This window comes from Melopsittacus undulatus, unplaced genomic scaffold (assembly GCF_012275295.1).
Source record: "Melopsittacus undulatus isolate bMelUnd1 unplaced genomic scaffold, bMelUnd1.mat.Z mat_scaffold_49_arrow_ctg1, whole genome shotgun sequence".
NCBI classification, from domain to species: Eukaryota; Metazoa; Chordata; class Aves; order Psittaciformes; family Psittaculidae; genus Melopsittacus; species Melopsittacus undulatus.
In genome coordinates, this window is record NW_022994370.1 from 353,450 (window position 1) to 380,215 (window position 26,766).

The 26,766-nt window shown below is 46.7% G+C and overlaps 2 protein-coding genes across 2 annotated transcripts; both read right to left on the bottom strand.

Annotated features, from left to right (window-relative positions):
• Positions 1-11,349: 11,349 nt before the first annotated feature.
• LOC117438561 (olfactory receptor 5G3-like) lies at positions 11,350-12,276 on the bottom strand. Its single transcript, XM_034074031.1, has one exon. The coding sequence runs from the start codon at positions 12,274-12,276 to the stop codon at positions 11,350-11,352; it is 927 nt and encodes a 308-aa protein (XP_033929922.1).
• Positions 12,277-24,898: 12,622 nt separating this feature from the next.
• On the bottom strand, positions 24,899-25,858 carry LOC117438562 (olfactory receptor 1038-like). Its single transcript, XM_034074033.1, has one exon. The coding sequence runs from the start codon at positions 25,856-25,858 to the stop codon at positions 24,899-24,901; it is 960 nt and encodes a 319-aa protein (XP_033929924.1).
• Positions 25,859-26,766: the final 908 nt, after the last annotated feature.

The following is a 26,766-nucleotide window of genomic DNA, read 5'->3' on the forward strand; positions in this document are numbered from 1 at the left end:
TAATAATTGTGCTCTATGTGGTAATAGTTGGGCAATAACGGGGCTCTATGAGGCAACAATGGGGCAACAATGGGGCTCGATGGGGTAATAATGGGGCTCAATGAGGCAACAGTTGGGCAATAATGGGGCTCCATGAGGCAACAATGGGGCTCTATGGGGTAATAATGGGGCTCTATGTGGTAATAATTCGGCAATAATAGGGCTCTATGAGGCAAGAATGGGGCAACAATGGGGGTCTATGGGGTAATAATGGGGCTCAATTAGGCAACAGCTTGGCAATAATGGGGCTCTATGAGGCAACAATTGGGCTTTATGGGGTAATAATGGTGCTCTATGTGCTAATAATTGTTCTGTAATGTGGCTCTATGTGGCAACAATGGGGCAACAGTGGGGCTCTATGGGGTAATAATGGGGCTCCATGAGGGAACAATGGGGCTTTATGGTGTAATAATGCGGCTCTATGTGGTAATAATATGGCAATAATGAGGCACTATGAGGCAACAATGAGGCGACAATGGGGCTTTATGTGGTAATAATGGGGCTCTATGTGGTAATAATTGGGCAGTAAGGGGGTTCTATGGGGCAATAATGAAGTTCTATTGGGCGAGAATGGGGCTCTATGGGGCAGTAATGGGGTTCTATGAGGCAACAATTCTGTTCTATAGGGCAATAATGGGGCACTATAAGGAAACAATGGGGCTTTTATGGGGTAGTAATGGGGCTCTATGAGGCAACAATTGGGCTTTTATGGGGCAAAAATGGGGTTCTATGTGGTAATAATTGAGGAAAAATGGGGCTTTATGGGGTAATAATGGGGCTCTATGAGTCAACAATGGGGCTTTATGGGGTAATAATTGTGCTCTATGTGGTAATAGTTGGGCAATAACGGGGCTCTATGAGACAAGAATGGGGCAAAAATGAAGCTATATGGGGTAATAATGGGGCTCTATGAGTCAACAATGGGTCTTTATGGGGTAATAATTGTGCTCTATGTGGTAATAGTTGGGCAATAACGGGGCTCTATGAGGCAACAATGGGGCAACAGTGGGGCTCTATGGGGTAATAATGGGGCTCTATGTGGTAATAATTGGGCAATAATGGGGCTCTATGAGGCAAAAATGGGGCTTTATGGGGTAATAATGGTGCTCTATGTGCTAATAATTGTTCTGTAATGTGGCTCTATGTGGCAAGAACGGGGCAACAGTGGGGCTCTATGGGGTAATAATGGGGCTCCATGAGGGAACAACGGGGCTTTATGGGGCAATAATGGGGCTCTATGTGGTAATAATTGGGCAATAATGGAACACTATGAGGCAACAATGAGGCAACAATGGTGCTCTATGTGGTAATAATGGGGCTCTATGTGGTAATAAGTGGGCAGTAAGGGGGCTCTATGGGGCAATAATGAAGTTCTATTGGGCGAGAATGGGGCTCTATGGGGCAGTAATGGGGTTCTATGAGGCAACAATTCTGTTCTATAGGGCAATAATGGGGCACTATAAGGAAACAATGGGGCTTTTATGGGGCAGTAATGGGGCTCTATGAGGCAACAATGGGGCTTTTATGGGGCAAAAATGGGGTTCTATGTGGTAATAATTGAGCAAAAATGGGGCTTTATGGGGTAATAATGGGGCTCTACGTGGTAATAATTTGGCAATAATGGGTCTCCATGAGACAAGAATGGGGCAAAAATGAAGCTATATGGGGTAATAATGGAGCTCTATGTGCTAATAATTGGGCAATAATGAGGGTCTATGAGGCAACAATGGGGCAGCAATGGGGCTCTATGTGGTAATAATTGGGCAGTAAGGGGGCTCTATGGGGCAATAATGAAGTTCTATTGGGCGAGAATGGGGCTCTATGGGGCAGTAATGTGGTTCTATGAGGCAACAATTCTGTTCTATCGGGCAATTATGGGGCACTATGAGGCAACAATGGGGCTGTATGGGGTAATAATGGGGCTCTATGTGGTAATAATTTGGCAATCATGGGGTCAGTGAGGCAAAAATGGGGCTCTATGGGGTAATAATGGTGCTCTATGAGGCAACAATGCGGCTTTATGGGGAAATAATGGGGCTCTATATGGTAATAATTTGGCAATACTGGGGCTCTATGAGGCAAAAATGGGGCAACAATGGGGCTCTATGGGGTAATAATGGGACTCCATGTGGTAATAATTGGGCAATAATAGGGCTCTATGAGGTAATAATGGGGCAACCATGGGGGTCTATGGGGTAATAATGGGGCTCAATGAGGTAACAGTTGGGCAATAATGGGGCTCTATGAGGCAACAATGGGGCTTTATGGTGTAATAATGGTGCTCTATGTGCTAATAATTGTTCTGTAATGTGGCTCTATGAGGCAACAATGGGGCAACAGTGGGGCTCTATGTGGCAATAATGGGGCTCCATGAGGGAACAATGGGGCTTTATGGTGTAATAATGCGGCTCTATGTGGTAATAATTGGGCAATAATGAGACACTATCAGGCAACAATGATGCAACAATGAGGCTTTATGGGGCAATAATGCGGCTCTATGTGGTAATAATTGGGCAATAATGGGGCTCTATGAGGGAACAATGGGGCTTTATGGGGTAATAATGCGATTCTATGCTTTAATAATTGGGTAATAAGAAGGCACTATGAGGCAACAATGGGGCAACAATGGGGCTTTATGGTGTAATAATGCGGTTCTATGTGGTAATAATTGGGCAAATTTGGGGCTCTATGAGACAACAATGGGGCAACAATGGGGTCTCTGGGGTAATAATGGGGCTCTATGAGCCTCTCATGGTTTGAGTATGTTTTGAGGGTGTTTTTGTTCAAGGTTTTTTCCAGCCAGGGGGAGGCCGGGAGGAAGGAGAGACAGGACACTTGACCCAGGCTAGTCAATGAGGTATTCCATACCATAGCACGTGATGCCCAGGATGCATACTGGGAAAGAGAAGGCTGGAGGGTGTAGTGCTCTGGAGGAAAATGGAGGAAGGAGCACATGGTGCTTGGCCGGGCAGGGTGGAGTGAGTTATGGGTCGGTGGCTGGTGGGTGTTGTATTCTCTTCACTTGCTTTTTGCTGTATCATTAGTATTTGTAGTAGTAAATGGCAGTAGGGGTTTTGTGTTATGCCTTAGCAATTAAACCGTTCTTATCTCAATCCGTGGGGGCTACATTCTTTGGATTCTCCTTCCTAACTCTCCGGGAGTTGGGGGACTTGGTTTAAACTACGACATTTTTGGTGCCCAACGTGGGGCCTGAGGGTTTGAGATAAGAACAGATCTGATCAGATTTATGGTCTCTTGTCACAATGCTGATTTATTAGCTCTTAGAGGTTTTTCTCTGGATCTCGTGGTTTCGGGATTTTGCCGGCTACTTTGTGTATGGATTGGATGTGTTTTTGTTTGTCGATCATGGGGCTTGGGCTAAAGCTTTTGTATCACTGTACTTTGTGTCGGAGGCTTGTAATACGTTGGGGCTCCGGCAGCAGGGGGGGATGGACGTGGCCGTGGACTTGGACTTGTACCAGGCTGTCCCACTGCTCTTCGCCGTCCTTGTCCTTGTCCTCGCCTCCGTCTGCGTGAGGCTGCGTGAAGCCAGGAAGGAGCAGCCCCAGGAGCTGCCGGCAGCTGAGGCTGCCAGGGAGAGCGGCACGGGGAGCCAAACGTCTGTGGCAGAGCAGCGGGAGCAGGCGGGGGAGGAGCGGAGCAGGGCGGTAGCTGAGCAGCAGGATCAGGCAGCGGGGGAGGTGAGTCCTGCGGCCGTTCCCGACTCTCTGACGGCCGAGAGTGTCCCCCGGAAGTCACCCGCCGACCCCAAGCAGGATGCAGGAGACCACACAGCACTTCCCAGCAAGGCAGAGAAGGAAGATACGGACTCAGGAGAAGATAAGCTGGTGGTGGGAGAACTGGCAAGCACGGCAGCTACATCAGCCCCAGTCGCAAAAGTTAAGCAGAGTCAGGTTTGGGTCTTGTCTAAGGTTAGACAAGTACATAGGAGCACCAGGAGACTGTTCCCAAGGCTGGACAGTCATGAGTGGCAGGGCATGTGGGACAGTATGGCCAAGTGTCTGATCCACTGGGCCCCTCCAGTGCTTTGGAAGCATTGGAAGTGGAAGGCAGCTGTATGGAGTCCCCAGCAGCAAACTGTAGAACTGCTGAAGGGGGCAGTGAATGATTTTGAGCCTGGTGGGCCCAGATACTTCAGGCTATCAGTCCAGAGATGCAACATAGAGATGTCTCATGATCGAGGGGTGGACTTAAGAGTGATGGTGTATTGGAAATGTGGGATCTGGGCATGGCGTGAATGGTATGGAATAAGGGGTGGATAATGTCATGGTTTGAGCATGTTTTGAGGGTGTTTTTGTTCAAGGCTTTTTCTGGGCACATGCTCCAGCCAGGTGGAGGAGGGGAGGCCGGGAGGAAGGAGAGACAGGACACCTGACCCAGGCTAGCCAATGAGGTATTCCATACCATAGCACGTGATGCCCAGGATGCAGCTGGGAGAGAGAGAGCAGGAGGGATGGAGCTCTAGAGGAAAATGGAGGAGGGAGCACGCGGTGCTCGGCCGGGCAGGGTGGGGTGAGTTATGGGTTGGTGGCTGGTGAGGTGTTGTATTCTTTTCACTTGTTATTGGCTGTATCATTATTATTGTGTTAGGCCTTAGCTATTAAACCGTTCTTATCTCAACCCGTGGGGGCTACATTCCTTGGATTCTCCTTCCTAACTCTCCAGGAGTTGGGGGACTTGGTTTAAACCACGACAGGGGGTTAAAGGAATTCCTTTGCTTAAATAAAAGTATTGTCTTTCTTAAGTACTTAACATGCCAAGGCATCGACTACTGATGAGGGGGAGAAGCAGATGCTTAGTTCTACTGATGAGGGACAAAAGCAGATGCTCAGCTCTACTGGTAAGTGACAAAAGCAGATGCTCAGCTCTACTGGTAAGGGACAAAAGCAGATGCTCAGCTCTACTGGTAAGGGACAAAAGCAGATGCTCAGCTCTACCGGTAAGGGACAAAAGCAGATGCTCAGCTCTACTGGTAAGACACAAAAGCAGATGCTCAGCTCTACTGGTAAGGGACAAAAGCAGATGCTCAGCTCTACCGGTAAGGGACAAAAGCAGATGCTCAGCTCTACTGGTAAGACACAAAAGCAGATGCTCAGCTCTACTGGTGAGGGACAAAAGCAGATGTTTGGTTGTGCTGACAAGTGGGGCAGAAGCAGACGGGACATGGACCAACCCCAGCACAGCCCCAGCCCACAGGTGAGCTCCTCACCTCTCCGGCTCCTGCCCTTCTCCTGCTCCCTCTGGCCTATGGCCAGGGGACGGTGGCCCAGCAGGGCCTGGCAGCAGGAGGAGCGCCCCGGGGCATGCTGAGAGCTGTGGACTTCATCTGGACCTTCTGAACCCATCTGAAGGTGTTAAAGCTTTAGCAAAACCCTGTCTGCTGTCAGCTGCTTTTCCCTGCATGCAATATGTCCCACTCTTGGTTTCATGTCCTCCTTTTGTGAGCACCAAAGAGCTACCCTGAGGATATTTAAATTTGGAGAATATGAAGCAAAATGGCTTTTCAAAGGCCAGTTTTGGGTCCAAAATGGGAAAATGAAATCACACAGACTTCAGAAAGGAAAAATGCTGAGTCCTGCCCATGGGGAACAGTTGCTCCAAGCACCAAGACAGGCTGGGGGCACCTTAGGGAGAGGGACAAGGTGGTTGTGGTGTCCTCTGTGTTGAAAGGAGCCATCAATGTGTCCTTGCAGCAAAGGCAGCCACCAGCACCCTGAGAAGAGCATTGGTGGTGGGTCAAGGGACTTTCTGCAGTGAACATTTGACCAGAGGCCGGACACAAACATACCTGTAGAGTCAGAAAATCACTGCGATTTGACCTCTTATCTATTTAATGCATCACTAATTCATGTGGCAAATGAAGGCATGATATTATTGTATTTACTTGTCCTTAAAGAAGAGCAATCCTCCCAACAGGAAAGAAATCATCCCAAACAAGCCTACTTGTTATAAACGGTTTGCATGTTCATGGGAAACTGCTTATGTTTTACAGCACCAATTCCTTCCATAACAGCCCAGCCATAGTTTCAGCATTTAAGACTTAAGATAATGTTTTCCATGCATTAACTATAGACTATTATTTTACCAATGTATTATTTTTCAATATATTGTTTATGACCTTCAGCCATCATGGTTTTATCTGCAAGTAATTGGGTGCATTCACAGAGGAAACCCCAAATCCTGCCTTAACCTCATGCCCTGTGTGTTCCTGTGAGCTGAGAGAAGTGATCCAATCTCTTCCCATGATTCTTTGTCTCCTGCTGCCAAGAGAGTGTCTGGAGGAAACCACTTGAGTGTGACCACGTTTGTCCTCTTGGGCTTCTCCAACCTGTAGAAGCTGCTCTTTGTGACTGTTTTACTCGTCTCCATCCCCATGGTGGTGGGAACCTCATCCAGACCAGCTCTCAGCTTCATGTGCCCATCTACTCATTTCCTCCTAGGAAATGTACTTATTTCCTCCATAGGATGTAGCTGGTGTCTTGCTTTCCTGGATGGGCCTGCCCCATGGAAAGCTACCACCATGCTGACCTAGGAGCAGGGTGGAATTTCATGCCCTGTGATAAGCAGTCACCCAACTTGGTCTGGGAACAGCCTTTGCAGACCCTGTCTGAGCAGTGTTGGCTTTTGCTTGGATGTCATCTGGTGCTGATGACACAGATGCTCCATGCTGCTGGCCATATGTTGTATCCAGATGTGCCCAACTTGTTTCATGGCTCAAAGACTGTTGGTGTTGTCCAGAATTCCCCCATCATCTCCTATTCTCCTTTTGTCTGTCCATCCAGGCAAAGCTGATTTTCTATCCCAGCTGCAGCTTATTCATGATTTCTCATTCCATGGTCTGAGGGTTGAGTCACACTGGTCAAGGGGTTATTTTATCTAATTGTAAGTTTCCACATCTGAATTAGTCACCAAAGGTTCCCCTTATGGAGACAAGGATGCATCTGGGGCTTGGATTCAGTTTGGATCTATTTTAAACCTCCATATCAGGGGTTTCTTCTGGAAAAAGTGTTTGGTTCTCTGCACTTGCAGTGAAGGGTAATGGGCAGACACAGCTCCAATGTGGGTTGTGTTGAGAGCAGACACAGGCCATAGCCTGAAGAGTCAGTTTAAGCCTAATGGGAAACATCAGCTCACTGTGCTGATGTGTTGGGGTCCTTCAGAAACCCCACTCCAAAGTGAGGAGGTGAAAACAGCTTTCATGCAGTCATGGGAGGGTTTGGGTTGGAAGGGAGCTTAGAGTTCATCCAGTTCCATCCCCTGCCACAGTCAGGGACACATTCCACTGGAGCAGCTTGCTCCAAGCCCCATCCAACCTGGCCTCCATCAGTTCTATAGATGAATAATTTCTAATGCAGCAGAGCCTCAATGCTCAGCATCCATAAACCACTTCCTGGACAGAGCAGGAAATCAAAATGGCTGCAGGCAGTGTCCTGGTTGTGTGTTTGCTTTTATCAAGGTTGCTAATAGCAGATATTAACTTAATGAAGAAGGGTTTATATTCTGCATAGATGGATAGGAAATTCTTCCTTAGAAAATGCTGGTGTTGGTTTGCTCCTTTGAGAGCAATAAGAGAGAAACTTTTCTCCATAAACCTGTCTGTGCCTGAAGGGGCTGCAGGAAAGCTGGAGAGGGGCTTGGGACAAGGGCCTGTAGGGACAGGCCAAGGGGAATGGCTTGAACCTGCCCAAGAGAGGGGAGACTGAGCTGAGCTCTGAGGCAGAAGCTGTTCCCTGGGAGGGTGCTGAGGCGCTGGCACAGGGTGCCCAGAGAAGCTGTGGCTGCCCCATCCCTGGCAGTGCTCAAGGCCAGGTTGGACACAGGGGCTTGGAGCAGCTGCTCCAGTGGAAGGGGTTGGGCTTGGAGCTGGAGGAGCTTTAAGCTCCTTCCAACCCAAACCAGGCTGGGATTTCTATGATCCAGGCCCATGAAATTGTCCTTAAGACACAACCATGCCAACACACTGACCCTCCAACTCACTGCCTTTGGGCATGGACCAGCTCTGTCAAGCAAGGCAGCTGTAGAAGTGAACTTTGTTCACAAAGAAGAAAGTTTCTGTCTTGTTCTCCCCAGCTAATTAATCTCTGGTGTCTTGTTATGAAGAATGAGGTAAGTCACATGCAAGTGTTGTGAGAAGCTTTTGTGGTGATGAGGAAAGTTCCTTGGTAAAGCCCAGAAGGTCTTGTTAAAGCTGATGACTCCTGGAAGGTGGTTGGTCCCCAAGGAGCACTTCTTGCTTTGGGCCAGTGAGCAGCATCACTTGTGATGGAAATAGCTGTGACTGCTTGTCTTGTGAAAGCCTGGATGTGGGGCCTGCTGGAGGCTTTCTGTGCCCATACAAGCTTGGTCATACTCTCTCTTTAAAGAGACATCCTTGTCTTCATGACCTGTGCAGATAATGTGGTTCTTGCTAATGGGGTGCTTTGTCCCTTCCTGCTTTTGACCCCCTAATATAGAGAGCTGGGGAAGCTCATTGCATTTCTCCTTATCTTTGAACCTCCTCAATGACACCTCATACTTTAAACTTCTTGCCATTATTTGCCTTGGGATGTATTTGCTTGTGTCTGTTCAGCTGTGAGGGAAGCTCAAGTCCACTACATCCATCCTCCATGCCTGACTGGCTTTCAGAAATGTGGTTTTTCTACCATTATCAATGTGGATTGTAGAATAAGCATGGGAATGGGGTCACCTGACTCAACATCTACAATTCCTTGTCTAGTTATGAGCTAGTCAGGTCCCTTCTAGAATGGATGGGAATAAAAGGATGTTTTCTCACATCCTAGGGCAGTTGGGGAGGATGGATGTGGTCCAGAACAGGTCTGAACATCAGGACTTGTACCATGGACCCTCTGTGCATGGTCTGTGCATCTCAGAATAGCTTTCTCTGGATTAAACTAATTGCAGTCAGGATCTGAAGGCCTCCTGGAGGTCAAACTGGATCAGCTGCCCCCCTCAAACCTGTTTGCAGTTTGTTTGAATCCAACAGACGGGACAAGAGGAAACAGCCTCAAGCTGCACCAGGGCAGGTTTAGATGGAGCTGAGGAACAATTCCTGCCCCACAGGGTGCTCAGCCATTGGAACAGGCTGCCCAGGGCAGGGCTGCAGGCACCGGCCCTGCAAGGGTTCACATCCCATGGAGACGAGGCCTCAGTGCCATGGGTTAGGGGTGGCCTTGGCAGGGCTGGGAATGGTTGGACTGGATGAGCTTGAAGGGCTTTTCCAGCCTGGTTGGTTCTAAGAGTCTGAAAGGAGCCCAGTTCATGCAGCCTGAGCCCAGACTGTGATGGGGATGGGAACACAGTGAGGGGAGAAAGCTGAGTGTGTGTGTGTGTGTGTGTGTGTGTGTGTGTGTGAGTGTGTGTGTGTGAGTGTGTGTGTGTTTGTGTGTGCGTGTGTGTGTTTGTGTGTGTGTGTGCGTGTATATGTGTGTGTGAGTGTGTGTGTGTGTTCAAACTTGCACTCTTGCAGCTCACTCTTTATCTGAACAAATCCTGGAGCTACAGAAACACCTTCACTGAGCACAGATGGAGACACAAAACTGATTTAATGACTCAGCTTTTATTTATGTAAATTTGAAGAAGATGAAACTACTTCAGATCTCCCAATCCCTCCTCCCAACAGTCTGAAAAGCTTTATTTTAGTTTTCCTTTCAGTTGGACTAAAACTTTATTGAGGAAAGAAAAAAGATAATTGAAGGACTAAGAAACCACTTTCTTTGCATGTTTTCCTATGAGTGGTGGTGGAAACTATCACATAATTTGCGGAACAGGAGACAGATGCAGTGAAATGTCCCAAGTCAGCTTTGCTTGCACTCAGATAGAAATGTGGTGCCATTTGCTCTGTCCTGAAGGGCCAAGGACATGGCCATGCACTTGACATGGACATCATGCAACCTTCAGAAGGGTTGGGTTGTTCTGGAGCAACATCTGAAAGCTCAGAGGGAGACTCAGGGGCATCTCCAGTTGTTAATAGTCAATGTTGAGGCAGCTGAACTCAGTCCCAGATGCCTTTATGCTTCTTGACCTTGGTTCCTCCAATATGACCTGCTCTACCCATGCTCATGTGAATGTTTCATTGGGATAATAGTCTAGGACTATGGAATTATATCTATGTGGTGCTGGCATCATTGTGAAGATATAAGTGGGATGGCTCAGGCACAGGTACACGGTACTTCATGACTTCTGCTTGCCCAGAGCAGTGGTAAATGCTCCAATCCTGCAGTGCTCAAGGCCAGGTTGGACACAGGGGCTTGCAGCAGCTGCTCCAGTGGAAGGGGTCCCTGCCCATGGCAGCGGTTGGAGCTGGAGGATCTTCACGTTCCTTTCTAACACAAAGCATTCCATGATTCTATGTCTCTAGGATAGCCCTAAGGCTCAGCCATGGCTCCAGGTTTCAGCACGGCCCTGGCAGAGGCTGCAGCTCTATGGGCTGAGGGAATGCACATGTTGGAGTATTTTGGGGTGTTTTATGTATACAATGTGTGTCCATCACCCATCAGCTCTCTGTGCAGGAAGGCAACAGGAGAGACATCAGGGCAGGCAATGACATTGCTCCAGGCTGCCATGGGCTGCCATGTTACAGGTCTGAAGGATGCTGAGAAAACAATAGCTCCTATGGTCTTTTCCGCTCAGGATGCCATGGTGATCATGGCTTTCATTGCTGTCTACAGGAGATGGCAAGCAAAGGAGTGGAGAAGTGGACAGGGGTTTCCTTGATAGTGTCTGCTCTTTGGTGTGGATTCATTACTACAATGTCTTAAAAAGCTTTCCAAGTGCTTCAGTCATTACAGAGGTCACACAAGAACCAGATTTAACTTAAGGTCTTTGCTGTGTGAAATGAAATGAGGTGAATGGTGCTGGAAATCATTGAATGAGGTTTGAGAATCAAAACCTAAAATTACTTCCTGCACAGTGTTCCAGGTATTTCCTCTCCTCTCTATTTATCTTGTTAAAGGTGTTTGTGTCCTTTTGTTATGGCCCTTCCTGACTGTCTAGAAATGGAGTTTGATTTAGTGCAACAGGAGAATTCACTCTCTGTTTATTCTCATTTGCCAAACAAAACTAGTGCAACACAAAACGCAGCACATACCTTGAGTGCAGGGAATTGTTAAAGCTTTTGCAGTGTTCTTATTTGTATATGCAGGTGGTGATATCAAAGCAGCCAGGGCATCATGGAAGTTAAGGTGCAGAAGACTCCCCCAGCAAATGTTGTCCATCTGAGAAACTTAACAAACAGTTGAGCATCTCCCCACATCTCCATTCTGTCTGCTCCTAAACTTAAAACATTCAATATCACTTTATTTTCAAGAGTCTCCTCAAAGCCTCCTTCACCTCCTTGTTCCTCAGGCTGTAGATCAAGGGGTTCAGCATGGGAGTCACTATGGTGTAGATCACCACAGCCCATTTATCTGCTCCTCTTGAGCTGTGTGAGCTGGGGAATAAATACATAAAAAAGCATGCCCCATAGAAGATACTGACAGTGGTGAGGTGGGATGTGCAGGTGGAGAAGGCTTTGCGCTTGCCCTCGGCTGAATTGATGCTCAGGATGGTGGGGATGATGGCCACATAGGAGAGCAGGACAACCAGGCTGCTGGACACACCAAGGAGAGATGCTGCAGTGGTCAGGATGATGTGGCTGAGGGTGGTGTCGGAGGTGGAGAGGGAGATGAGAGGGGAAATGTCACAGAAGAAGAGGTTGATGGTGCTGGAGCTGCAGAAGGACAGGGTGGACATGCTGATGGTCTGTCCCACACCATTGGTCAGCCCCATGAGGTAGGAGCCAGTCACCAGCTGGAAACAGCACTTTGGGGACATGACAAGGGGGTAGAGCAGGGGATGGCAAATGGCCACATAACGGTCATAGGCCATTGCAGCCAACAAGAAGAATTCAGTTATCCCAAAAAGATCAAAGAGGAAGACCTGAGCCACGCACCCAGCATAAGCAATGCTCTTCTTCTCCAACATCAAGTCAACCAACATCTTGGGGGTGATGATGGTGGAAGAACAGAGGTCTACAAAGGCCAGGTTGCCCAGGAAATAATACATAGGGGAGTGGAGGTGGGGGCTGGCCCTGATCAAGATGATGATGCCCAGGTTGCCCACGATGGTGACAAGGTAGGTGAGCAGGAAGAGCAGGAACAAGTTGCCCTGAGTCACCGGCTCCTCTGTGAACCCCACCAGGCTGAACTGGGTCACTTGGGTGCAGTTGCTTTGTGCCATGGGCTGGATGGTGCTTTGTGTGTGAGCTGCTGGCTGGAGGTTTCTTGTCCAGCAGGCAGGGATGTGCCAGGTGCAAAAGCCTCTGTGTGCTGGGAGCTGCTCAGAGACAGTCCTGCAGGATGTAAAGGGAGAGTTGAGGCACAGATCAATGAGGAACAGGTTGGGGAAAGTCCTGTCCCAGCACAGGGAGAACAAAGGGGTGCTCAAGCACTTCAACACCATGGCACAAGGTGGTGCCTGCTCCTCTGGCTCACCTGCAGATGCTGAGCAATGAGCCCTGTGGAAAGCAGTGGGGAGGTTGCACACCCGAGCAGCTTTACCTTAGTGCTGCACTTCATTGCCTGCGTTAGTGCTGAGCCTGGGGCTTGCAGACCATGTGGCTCCACCTGGAACACAGAGAAATGTGTTGCTTTCACAGTGCACAGTTGATCCTTCATGCTTTTGAGGGCATTTCCCAACCACCTGCTCCTTTCCTCTCTGCTTGGTTTCTTCGTTACTGGAATGAATTCCTGATCTATAGATAGTGCAGGCTGGCCCGCAACCTGCTCTAGTGGATGGAGGGCGTTAGCACTGACTGAGCTTTAAGGTCCCTTCCAATGCAAGCTATGATCTTATGCAAGTTTACACAGAGGTTTGTATTGGTTTCCCCTCCCTCCTGTGTGTTCTCCAGGAGGCTGATCTCCAAACCTGCCTTCTCAGCAGCTGCATGGGGAGGACACAGCACAAGCAGCTCCCTGGGAAGCCCAGAGCATCCTCAAGAAGCCCAGGAGCCTGCAGGAGGGCAGGAGATGAAGACAGGAGCTGCTGCTTGTTGCCAAGAGAGAAGCACAGGAGAATGATGGGCTGAAAGATGCTGCCCCTCACTTACATCTCAGCTCTGTCTCTGCTGCCCTCCTGATGCTCTCGCAGATGGATGTGAAGATGAAGGTGGCTGGAGCTGTGCAGGGAGCCTGGCAATGAACCAGCATCAGCAAAGCCCCTTCCTATTTGATGGGATGTGGGGATGTGGGGACTGTGAATGTCTATGGGCCCCAGGAGGTGACAAAGCCCACAGCAGGTCATTATCTCTTCTCTGTGCTGATTAGTGTGGGGATGAAGTGTACCCAGAGGAGATGACCTCAGCTTGAGCAAGCAACAGGGCTTTGGGCTCCCTTAGAGCAAACCACACAACAACCCCACCTTTCACATCCACTTTTGGAGCATTTCTGAGGCAGTTACAGCTGCACAAGGGCCATGGTTGGCATTATCATGGCAGGGAGCTGAGGGGAACCTTGCTGATGGGAGCTGGTACCAGGGTCCATCAGCAATGTCAGGCATCACAGGCAGGAGTGAGTTTACAGGAAGATGGTAACAAGGGGCAATGGTGAGAATAGAAATGGTTGCAGGAACTCTTCTTTGCATGGCTGAAATTCTCTTTAAGTAGCATTGGAAAAGCCAGTTTAAAAAGTTATGGGAATAATCAGTGGTGAATTATGTAGACAGTCACTTGCCAGCACTGCCTCCACTCAGTGTGGAAGAAGGGGAAAGACATGTCCCCAAATCCACATATTTACAGCAAATTGTTCCTGGGGTTTATTAGTGCACCTGGAGATGAAGAGAATGATGCTTCCTGTGGATTTTGGTTGTTGTCAGGCAAAGGGTGTAAAATCAACTCTGAAAGGCATTGTGGTGCTTGCGCATCTGAGAGACATGGAGTGGATGAGCCATGCCTGAGCACAGCTGCACAGCAGCAGTGATGAGGGCTCATAGGATGCTTCTGACAGACTTGTGGACTATGCAAGGAATTTAGTCTGACCTTGGCAACAGAATGAGAATGGGTTTTATGGACATTTCAGATCATGCAGAGGATCCCCAAATGAGACATGAAGCACAAGTGACTCCATCTCTGGAGCTGCTGTTTTCCCTCTGTGCACACTTGAGAGCCCAGTTTTCCATCCCCAGTGGGATTATCCACATGTAGTGCCTGGATGTCCAACAGCTGAGCTGGTGCCTCTGGGCTTACACTGTACTCAAGGGTGAGAAATGGGCATTTTGAGGCAATGATGACTTGTGCCAGGCTGAACTAATAGGCCTTTATCCCCCTGAGCAGCCTCAGCTGGGGCTCCATCCCCACCCTCTGCCCAATTGCCCCCATCTCTACTTAAGCTCACTCCAGGGAGGTTGGGTTTTATTAGAGGCATTGTGGTTTCCAGTTTAGAATGAGTTGTGTCCACTTATGAAATAGTTTGATGGTGACCTTGGTTTGCTACTGGATTTCCCTAACTGTTGCTGGACCTGATCCTGACCAGGGGATTTACTTCATCTGGGTCTTGTTTTTACTCTTGGATCTGTCTCATCATCACCAGATTTCCTGATGCTCTGGAGTCTTGGCTGAACTTGGCCCATGTCTCTGTTCCTGCCATATTTCTGTAGTTCAGGTACTGTGGGATGGTCCCTGCTCACTGTGCTGTCCCCTTTGGCTCTGTTTAAAGTGATGAATGATGCAAACCCCTGTGGTGGCCCCCAGGCTCCTGCAGAGCAGAGCTATCATCCTTTGAACCTAACAGTGCTCACTGCTCTGACTGTCCCTCTCTATTTGGAACATGTCCCTGCATGGGCAAAATAGGAGCCAGTGTTCTCAGTGAGGGCAATAGGGTAAAGAACTGAACATTATATACATGTATCATTCTCTGGTCCATAGTGACTTCTCCTTTCCCAAGTGTAATATTAGACTTTGATTGAGATGAAATCTGGTATATATTTGGTGTGTGTATTTTGTGTCTCCAGCCAGGAGTTTCTGCATTGTGTAGACCCTTTCCTCTGCAATGACTGAAGCAGAATCATGCAATGATGCTCTCAGTATAAAATGTATTCCAAAACCTCAAACCTCTTTCTTATATTGCTGGAATTGACAATTGTGCCTCCCTGCACATTAGACTGAGCTTCCTCTTGGACATTCACAGAGTTGAATCCACTCTGTACAAGACTATGGAAATCCAGAGCTCTCTTGGGAGCATAGCACCAAGTCTGGATAAATGTTTGAGTATTTCTGTATCTCTGCTTTGAGAACATTATTAAAGCCAAGAGGAAATAAAGACACCAGAGTGGGGTAATGAACCCTACAGATGACACTTCTCTTCTAGGTCCCTTTTCCACAAAAGCTTGGGTCAGATGAATTTTGAGGCCAAACTTGGGCTTCTTGTGGCTCTAAGATTTTATATGTATGGTCTGAGCAGCAATATCCAACAAAACAGAGGAAGAAAACAAGGTCTGGTGAAGTTTCTATAGGAAGTATTGTGTTATGATCTCTTAGCAGCCTTCCAGTATGTGAAGGGGGGGCTATAGGGATGCTGGGGATGGGCTATTCATGAGGGACTGTAGGGACAAGACAAGGGGTAATGGGTTAAAATTGAAACAGGGGAAGTTTAGATTGGATCTAAGGAAGAAATTCTTTCCTGGAGGGTGCTGAGGCACTGGAATGGGTTGCCCAGGGAGGTTGTGAATGCTCCATCCCTGTCAGTGTTCAAGGCCAGGGTGGACAGAGCCTTGAGTGCCATGGTTTAGTGTGAGGTGTCCCTGCCCATGGCAGCGGGAGGTTGAACTGGATGATTTTAAAGTCCTTTCTAACCCAAACCATTCTATGATTCTATGATATCAAAGGTCTCTGTCCTGCCAAGCTCTTTAGCATCTGATTACATCAGTTCTGCCTCCTTCATTGAGTACAGTTTGAAGCCACTTTCCCACAAATAAAAGAGAACATCTCATCTCTTGCTGCTGTTTGCCAGAGCACACAAAAGAGACTGTTCACCATCCATATTCTGTTCAAAGCATCAGTTAATTCCCACTCACAGCAGGTAAAGATATTTTCCCCCATCAGTGTGTTTTGGCTTCTCTGAGACCCAGACAGCTCTCAGTTAGGATCGATTCTGTGTTCAGGATTGTCTTTCATCTATGGAAATGAGCCACTGTCTTAACTCCTATATGAAATAAACCATTTGGTGTTTCCTGGTGTGCGTTAGCAGGAGTTCAGCATGGGCATGGACTGTGGGTTCTTGTCTTGTGCTGGAATTCTATGGATTGCACCATTTAAGTGAATGGCACTTCAGATGAATGTAAAACATCCCTTAAAATGAGCAGGATGAAGCCTTAATATGCCCAAATTGTCCTTAACACTGGGTAGCCTCAGCACCATTCATCATCCTGTATTATGAATGATACTGTCTACAGTTTCTTACTTAAAGTGAAATCTACTTGGAAGTTGCAGCCTGGGGAGGGATACCTCTTGATATACTAAAGTGCAGCCTGAGACCTTGATTCCCACCAACTTCTGCTCTTTGAAAGGCACAAACAAATGCAATGAATCTTTTGAAGCCTTTTCTCTGACTCTTTCTCAGCAAGCAAATGTAAAACTGCACTTCCTGTTCCCTCCCACCCCAGCAGCTTTAATAAAGAGCTCACAGGTAAGAGTGAGGAATTTTATTGGAGCTGAGGGACAAGGTCAAGAATCTTGCAAGAAAAATAAGTATTTATCAGTGACAAAGGCTATAACCGGATAAAGCTGATTGGTGTTTCCTGTGAGGAAAAGATGCCTGGGGTAATTCAGGGCAATTTCTTCCTACAGACAGGTGACTGTGATATAAATTGAAGATTGAGTCTCCTTCTCCTCTTGATCTCTTCCAGGGAAGAAGTGATGGTCGGGTCCATTTCTCATGCAATACTGTCAGTGACTTTTTGTTCAGGAATTGTTATAGAACCTACATAAAATCATGAGGGGTAGTGGGAAATCCCAGAGCTTTAGTGCCTCATAGGCTTTCCACTTGACATGTAATCCTCATGTCCTGGATGATACAAGTCTTGCATGTTGCCAGTGCCTGAAAAGCCTTCTCCCAGACTTCAGCAGAGCCCCCTTCACCTCCTTGTTCCTCAGGCTGTAGATGAATGGGTTGAGCATGGGAGTGACCATGGCGTAGAAGATGGAGGCCACCTTATCCAGGCTCCCGTGCCTAGAAGAGGGTTGCAGGTACATGAAGAATGCTGGCCCAAAGTACATGGAAACGGCCATTAAATGTGAGGCGCAGGTGTGGAAAGCTCTGGCCCTGCTCTGTGCTGAGCACATCCTCAGCACTGTGCGGATGATAGAGATGTAGGAGAGCAAAATGAACATGCTTGCACCCACCGCATTGATGGTGACAAAGGCAAAGATGATCATCTCACTGCTGTGGGTGTCAGAGCACACGAGCTGTAGCACAGGAAATTCATCACAGAAGAAGTGGTCAATGTGGTTGGGACCACAGAAGGAACCTCCAAACACACACCATGTGCATACGATGGCACTGAGGAAGGCGAATAGGTAGGATGAAGCTACCAGCTGCCAGCAGACACGGCTGGAGATGATGGTCACATAGAGCAGGGGCTGGCAGATGGCAACGTGCCGGTCATAGGCCATCATGGCCAGCAGGTGACACTCAATAGCAGCAAAGAAAGCAAAGGTGAAGAACTGCATCATGCAGGCAGTGAAAGAAATGGTTTTGTCCTCTGATAAGAGGTCTGCCAGCATCCTGGGGGAGATGACTGTGGAATAGCAGATGTCAATGAAGGCGAAATGGGTGAGGAAGAAGTACATGGGGGTGTGGAGGCTGGAAGACACCCGAACCAATGTGATAATGCCAACGTTCCTCACCAAAGAGACAATGTATGTCAATAGAAACAACACGAACAGAGGTGTCTGTGCATATGGTCTGTCTGTAATTCCCAAGAGGATGAATTTAATCTGGGTTTGATTTCCTCCCATCACCTGGCGTTACCTGCTGAGGCAAAAGGAAGAGAAACAGAACACTTTTTAAAAGTGGACATTCACTCTTGGACCATATTTAACAACTATCAGTCACTATTTTAACTGCCACATTTTGCATAAATTCACATATTCTGCTATAGATTTAACCCCAAGCTATATGTTTTTTGGTTTTCAGTGAAGGTATTTGAAAAGAACAGGAAGCAACTGAAGCAACAAATGGTGTCTTTGGTTTTCTATGCTGGAACACTTAAAACGATGGATTTCTTTACGCACTTTTGGACCATAGTTTAATCCAAACACTGGCCAGTTTAACTGTCAAATCTCTGTATATTCTACTGTATTTTTAACCCAAATTACATATATTTTATGTTATACAGTTGAGGTAACCTGAAAAGAACAAGGAGCACGTTCAAGGAACAAATGACATTTTCAGTGCTAGGTCCCTTAAAACTATCAGTTCATTCAAGCACATGTGTTTTCAGATTAAAGAAAAGAATCAGATCTTTCTTCATTTTCACTTTTCAATTTTCAGAGCTAATTTGTTCAGAAGACACCTGAAAACCTCATAGTAACACATGTAAACCAGGGGGATAGAAAGTCCCAGTCCCAGTGAAATCCAGCTTACACATGAATGAACTGCACCCATTTTCACTTGGCTTTTAGTTATCATTCCAATCAACAAACCACATTTATCAAACTGTTTGAGATCATTCCTAACAGATAACATCCACATAGTTTTCTGAGCTCCAGCACATTGAAGCATCCTAAATCTATGAGCATTCAGCTGCTTGCATTAAAAAGGAGTTGATGTTACAATGTGCTGATTTGTTAGTGACTACATTCTGCTGACAATCTGGAATGTTGCATTTCTTTAGAACAAAATAAGATTCATCCTCATTGAACTCTTGAGTAATTCAGTGCATCTTGCGTTAGCTGCCTATGGGAAAGAAAACAACCTGCACAAACCATTGCTTCCTCTTATAAAGAAAACCCACACAGGTAAGGCTGATTTCTGATGCAGCTTTACTAAAGAGGAAAAGAGGACATGCAGAAGCAAGCCCATTGCATCAATGCAGGTGAGGCTGTGCTTTGTGTTGGTGTTACCTCTTGTGCCTTCCTTCTGCCACCGAGTGATGGGAGCCAAGGGTTTATCCCGAGTGCAGCAGAGAACATCCAGGTGCCAGCATCAGCTCTGTTCAGCTCCTGATGTGAAGAGAGGTGAGCTCCTGCCAGACTGCAAGAGCCCAGCTTGTGGTGCTGGGGCTGTAAATACAGTTGCATGTGCTCTCCTGGGAGGAAGCCTCCAGGGCTGCTCATGCTTTAGCAGAGGAAAACAAAGAGAAGGAAAAGCAAAGGGTGTGAAATCACCTCTGAAAGGCATTGTGGTGCTTGGGCATCTGAGAGACATGGCATGGATGAGCCATGCCTGAGCACAGCTGCACAGCAGCAGTGATGAGGGCTCATAGGATGCTTCGGACATACTTGTGGACCATGCAAAGGTTTTGGTCTGAACAGACTGACACAATAAAAATGGGTTCAGAAACATATCTGACCTTGAGGACAGTCTGCAAATGGTAAATGGAGCATAAGTGACTCCATCACTGGAGCTGCTAACGTCCATCTGTGCACACTTGAGAGCCCAGATTTCCATTCCTAGTGAGGTTACACATATATGTAGAGCCTGGATGTCCAACAGCTGAGCTGGTGACTCTGGGCTTCCACTTTATTGAAGGGTGAGCAATGGGCATTTTCACACAGTGATGAATTGTCCCAGCTTTAACTAATACACCTTTATGCCTGTGAGCAGTCTCCTCTGGGGTTCCATCCTGAGCCTTTGCCCATTTGTCCCCTATCTCTATCAAAGCTCAGGGAGGTTGAGGTTTTTCTAGAGGAGTTTTATTTTCTAGTTTATCTGGAGTTCTGCACACCTTTGGAATGCTTTGATGGTCCAAGGCCAGGTTGGATGAAGCCTTGGGTGCCATGGTTTAGTGTGAGGTGTCCCTGCCCATGGCAGGGGGGTTGGAACTGGATGATCTTAAGGTCCTTTCTAACCCTAACTATTCTATGATTCTATGGTGATTTTGGCTTTCTCATTTATCTTCTTAGCAAGTTTTGGAACTGTTCCTGAACAAGGGATTGACTTGACCTCTATAGGCTTGTTCCTGGATCTGCCTCATCATCACCTACTTGCCTGATGCTGTGTAAACTTATTCCACTTATTCTGCTGTACTTATTCCAGGTCTGTGTTCCTGCTCTACTTCTCTTGCTCAGTTACTGTGGGATGGGCCCTGCACACCAAGGTGTTCTCCTTTGGTTCTCTTGATAGAGATTCAAGACACAAACCCCTGTGGCAGTCTCCAGGCTCCTGCAGAGCAGAACCCATCACCCTCTGCACCCAACAGCCCAGCCAGTGATCATTGCTCTGCCAGTCCTTCTGCATCCAGACCATGTCCCTACATGGGCAAATGAGGAGATAGTATTTTCAGTGAGGGGAGTAGAGTAATAAATTGAACGTTATATTCAGTTGTTATTATCTTTTCCTTAGTGCCTTCTCCTTTACCAAGTACAACATTAGACTTTCATTCTTCAGTAGATTGGCAACACCTTGTTTAGGAAGTGGCTTTGGCACAATGTTTATCTGCTGGTTTTGTGGCTTTGTTTTCCCAGCCTCTTCCTTAGGCTTCCAGTCTCGGTTGGAACCATTTCTCTGTCTTGCTTTCTTCCTACACCTGGTTTGTGCAACAGGACCACAGATAATTTGATTTATCTACTTGTTTATTGCCTGTTGGTTTTTTTCCTCTCCTTCTCGGTCTGTTCAGATGTACACTTGACATGGCTCTGGAAGGGATTGGAACCCAAATGATGCCAAGACTGTGGCAGTGTGCACTGCTGGGGGATCAGGCTGATCCGTGTGACATGCACCTTCCTGTCATGTTTGGCTGTAGATGGAGGTTCCCAATAACCCCCATGAAGGCTTTAACCTGACAGAGGAGAGACTGAGCTGAGCTCTGAGGCAGAAGCTGTTCCCTGGGAGGGTGCTGAGGCGCTGGCACAGGGTGCCCAGAGAAGCTGTGGCTGCCCCATCCCTGGCAGTGCTCAAGGTCAGGTTGGACACAGGGGCTTGGAGCAGCTGCTCCAGTGGAAGGGGTCCCTGCCCGTGGCAGGGGTTGGAGCTGGAGGAGCTTTAAGGTCCCTTCCAACCCAAACCTTTCTATGATTCCATGTCTCTGGGATAGCTCTATGGCTCAGCCATAACTCCTAGTTTCTCTATGGTCTTGACAGAGGCTGCAGCTCTATGATCAGGGGTCATAGGCAAACTGGAGTATTTGGGGTTTTATTTGTATATCATGTTTTTCCACCAAGGACCAACTCTCTGTGCAGGAAAGCAGCAGGGTAGACATCAGGGCAGGCAATGCCATTGCTCCAGGTTGTCATGTATTAAGTCTGAAGGCTGCTGAGCAACACCAAAGCTCGTGTGCTCTGCTGTGGTCAGGCTACCATGGAGATCATGGCTTTTATTGCTGCCAACAGGGGAATAGAAAGCAATGGTGTGGAGCAGGGGACAGGGGTTCCTTGATAGTATCTGCCCTTTGGTGGGAATTTATCACTACCACGTCTTAAAACACTTTCAACGAGCCTTCTTTCATAACAGAGGTCACACACTTAAATTCTTTGCTGTCTGAAATGAGATGAGGTTAATGGTGCTGGAAACCATTGAATGAGGTTTGTACATCAAAACCTAACAATCTCCCTGCATGGCATCACACGTATTTGCTGTCATCTCTATTTCTCTGGCTAAAGGTGTTTTTGTCCATTTCTTAAGTCCTTTAATGAGTTTAGCAACACTGTCTAGAAATGGAGGTTGATTCAGTGGAACAGTAGAATTCACTTTCTGTTTATTCTGATTTGCCAAGCAAAAGGGAGACAAAAAGGAAAAGAGCTTTAAGCTCATCAAGTTCAACTTTCCCAGCCCTGCCAAGGCCACCCCTAACCCATGGCACTGAGGGGTGTGAACCCTTGCAGGGCTGGTGCCTGCAGCCCTGCCCTGGGCAGCCTGTTCCAATGCCTGAGCACCCTGTGGGGCAGGAATTGTTCCTCAGCTCCATCTAAACCTGCCCTGGTGCCGCTTGAGGCCGTTTCCTCTTGTCCCATCCCTTGTTCCTTGGGAGCAGGGAAGAGTCCCCTCCAGGCTCCATCACCCTGTCAGGCAGGTGTAGGGAGTGATAACATCCTCTGGCAATGTATTGCTGGAATTCACAATTGTGCCTCTCCAGTACCTCTATTTTGAGGCCAGATTTGGGCTTTTTGTGGCTCTAAGATTCCATACATATAGGCTAAGCAGAAATATCCAATAAAGTATATTGGAAGAAAACAAGGTTTGGTGAAGTTTTCAAAGGAAGTTCTCTGATATCAAAGATCTTTCTCCTGCAAACTCTATAGCATTTAAAGATATAGGTTTTGGCTCCTTCATTGACCACAGGTAGAAGCCATGTTCCCCCTACACATAAGGTGATGTGTTCTTTCATACTGTTGTTTTTCAGAGCACATAAACAGTCTGTTCACAATCCATATACTTTCGAAATATAAGTTAATTCTCACAACAGCTAAAGGAAAGATATTTTCCCCCATCATTGTGTTTTGGCTTTTTTCAAACCCAGAAAGCTCTCAGTTACCATGGATTCAGTGTTCAGGGTTGTCTTTAAAGAGTGGAAGATTTCTACAGAACTAATTCTTATATGTGAAGCTACATCCTGGGGAGGGATTCTCCTTGATATTCAAAGCTGGTGACTCTGGGCTTCCAGTGTATTGAAGAGTGAGAAATGGGCATTTCCCGGCAATGATGAATTCTCCCAGGCTGAACTAATAGGCCTTTATCCCTCTGAGCAGCCTCAGCTGAGGCTCCATCCCCACCTTCGGCCCATTTGTCCCCCACCTCTATTTAATCCCAGCCCAGGAAAGCTGGGCTCTGTTTGTGTTTTGGTTTCCAGTTTAACAGGACTTGTGCACATCTAAGGAATCCTTTGATGGTGACCAAAGCTTGCTCATGTACCTTCCCAGCAATTGCTGCACCTGACCCTAATTCAGTGATTGACTTGATTTGTGTTGTCTTGCTTTGGCTTAGTCTCGACTTGCCTCATAATCCCCAACTTATCTGATGTTCTGGAGTCTTGGATAAACTTGGCCCATGTCTCTATTCCTGCTCTACTTCTCTTGCTCAGGTACTGTGGGATGGGCCCTGCACACCAGGGTGTTCTCTTCTGCTTCTCTTTAGACAGATAAAGGACACAAACCCCTGTGGTACTTTCCAGGCTCCTGCAGAGCAGAACCCATTACTCTCTGCACCCAGCAGCCCAGCCAGTGATCACTGCTCTGCCAGTCCCTCTCCATCCACACCATATCCCTGCATGAGGAAATGAAGATACAATCCAATCAGTGAGGGAAATTAGAGTGAGAAACTGAACATTACATTCAAGTGTTATTTTCTGGTCTTTGGTGCATTCTCCTTTACCAAGTATAATATTAGGTCTTTAGTGATTGGCAGCACTTTGCTTTGGAAATAGCTTTGTCATGATGTTTATCCGCTGATTTTGTGACAGAAGAGACCAGGGCTTCACTTGACACCAAGGACTTTTGTTTCCCCACCTGATTTCTTGTGCTTACAGACTTGGTTTGCAATGATTTGCAAGTCTTGCTTTGTTTCTAGTACTGGCTTGTGCTACAAGACCACCAACAATCTGATTTCTCTGCTCTATGTCATTACGTGTAGCTTTTCCCCCTTCCTGTTGGTCTTTTAAGATACCTACTGCATGTATATGACAAACTAGAAGGAAGAAACCAAGGTGTGCAGAAGGTTTTTCAAGGAAGCTCTGATTTCAAAGGCCTTTGTTCTTCCTGGCTTTTCCGCATTTAATTACATTGATTGTGGCTCCTTTGTTGACCACAAATACAAGACACTTTTGCCTCAGACCTAAGTCACCATCAACAGGCTTAATTTGTAAGTGGCATAGACAATTTGTTTTTCCCTGGTGTGCTTTAGCATGAGCTGGGCATGGACATGGGATGTGGGTGCTTATCTCCAAGTGGAATTCCATTGATCTCACCATTTAAGTAAACAGGACTTAAGATGAATGCAAAACACCCCTTAAAATGAATGGGATGAGCCCTTGATTTGCCCAAATTGTCCTTACCACTGGGTGGTCTCAGCACAGTTCATCATTCTGAGTTATGATTTCTATTCTCTATAGGTGCCTTCTCAGAAGTGAAATCTAGTCTGAAGCTGCAGAATGGGGAGAGATTGCCCATGATATTCAAATGTGCATCTTTGGGCCTTCATTCCCACCAGCTTCTGCTCTTTGAAAGGCACAAACAAATGCAATGAATCTTTTGAAGCCTTTTCTCTGACTCTTTCTCAGCAAGCAAATGTAAAACTGCACTTCCTGTTCCCTCCCACCCCAGCAGCTTTAATAAAGAGCTCACAGGTAAGAGTGAGGAATTTTATTGGAGCTGAGGGACAAGGTCAAGAATCTTGCAAGAAAAATAAGTATTTATCAGTGACAAAGGCTATAACCGGATAAAGCTGATTGGTGTTTCCTGTGAGGAAATGAGGCCTGGGATAATTCAGGGAAATTGCTTCATACAAGGTGGTGACTGTGAAGTTAATTGAAGGTTGAGGTTCCTCTTCATATCCATCTAAGAAAGAAAGAAGTGATTTGTGGGGCTATTTCTCATTCAATACTGTCAGTGACTTTTGTGCATGAACTGTGGAAGAAACTACATAGAATCATGAGGATTAGTGGAAAATCCCATTGCTTCAGTGCCTCATAGGCTGTCTGACAATGCATGAAATCTTCATGTCCTTAATGATAAAACTCTTCTATGTTGCCAGTGGTTGAAGAACCTGCTCCTGCACTTGAGCAGAGCCCCCTTCACCTCCTTGTTCCTCAGGCTGTAGATGAATGGGTTGAGCATGGGAGTGACCATGGCGTAGAAGATGGAGGCCACCTTATCCAGGCTCCCGTGCCTAGAAGAGGGTTGCAGGTACATGAAGAATGCTGGCCCAAAGTACATGGAAACAGCCATTAAATGTGAGGCGCAGGTGTGGAAGGCTCTGGTCCTGTTGTGTGCTGAGCACATCCTCAGCACTGTGCGAATGATAGAGATGTAGGAGAGCAAAATGAACATGCTTGCACCCACCGCATTGATGGTGACAAAGGAAAAGAAGATCATCTCACTGCTGTGGGTGTCAGAGCACACGAGCTTTAGAACAGGAAATTCATCACAGAAGAAGTGGTCAATGTGGTTGGGACCACAGAAGGAACCTCCAAACACACACCATGTGTAGATGATGGCACTGAGGAAGGAGAACAGGTAGGATGATGCTACCAGCTGCCAGCAGACACGGCTGGAGATGATGGTCACATAGAGCAGGGGCTGGCAGATGGCAACGTGCCGGTCATAGGCCATCATGGCCAGCAGGTGACAATCAACAGTAGCAAAGAAAGCAAAGGTGAAGAACTGCATCATGCAGGCAGTGAAAGAAATGGTTTTGTCCTCTGATAAGAGGTCTGCCAGCATCCTGGGGGAGATGACTGTGGAATAGCAGATGTCAATGAAGGCAAAATGGGTGAGGAAGAAGTACATGGGGGTGTGGAGGCTGGGAGACACCCTCACCAATGAGATAATGCCAACGTTCCCCACCAGAGTGACAATGTAAATCAATAGAAATAAGACAAAAAGAGGTGTCTGTGCATATGGTCTGTCTGTAATTCCCAAGAGGATGAATTTAATCTGGGTTTGATTTCCTCCCATCACCTGGTGTTACCTGCTGAGGCAAAAGGAAGAGAAACAGAACACTTTTTAAAAGTGGACATTCACTCTTGGACCATATTTAACAACTATCAGTCACTATTTTAACTGCCACATTTTGCATAAATTCACATATTCTGCTGTAGTTTTAACCCCAAATTATATGTTTTTTGGTTTTCAGTGAAGGTATTTGAAAAGAACAGGAAGCAACTGAAGCAACAAATGGTGTCTTTGGTTTTCTATGCTGGAAGACTTTAAAACGATGGATTTATTTAGACACTTTTGGACCATAGTTTAATCCAAACACTGGCCAGTTTAACTGTCAAATCTCTGTATATTCTACTGTATTTTTAACCCAAATTACATATATTTTATGTTATACAGTTGAGGTAACCTGAAAAGAACAAGGAGCACGTTGAAGGAACAAATGGCATTTTCAGTGCTAGGACCCTTAAAACTATCAGTTCATTCAAGCACATGTGTTTTCAGATTAAAGAAAAGAATCAGATCTTTCTTCACTTTCACTTTTCAATTTTCAGAGCTAATTTGTTCAGAAGACACCTGAAAACCTCATAGTAACACATGTAAACCAGGTGGATAGAAAGTCCCAGTCCCAGTGAAATCCAGCTTACACATGAATGAACTGCACCCATTTTCACTTGGCTTTTAGTTATCATTCCAATCAACAAACCACATTTATCAAACTGTTTGAGATCATTCCTAACAGATAACATCCACATAGTTTTCTGAGCTCCAGCACATTGAAGCATCCTAAATCTATGAGCATTCAGCTGCTTGCATTAAAAAGGAGTTGATGTTACAATGTGCTGATTTGTTAGTGACTACATTCTGCTGACAATCTGGAATGTTGCATTTCTTTAGAACAAAATAAGATTCATCCTCATTAACTC

Coding starts and splice junctions, on each gene's coding strand:
- LOC117438561 (XM_034074031.1), bottom strand. CDS start 12,276: ATGGCACAAAGCAACTGCACCCAAGTGACCCAGTTCAGCCTGGTGGGG.
- LOC117438562 (XM_034074033.1), bottom strand. CDS start 25,858: ATGGGAGGAAATCAAACCCAGATTAAATTCATCCTCTTGGGAATTACA.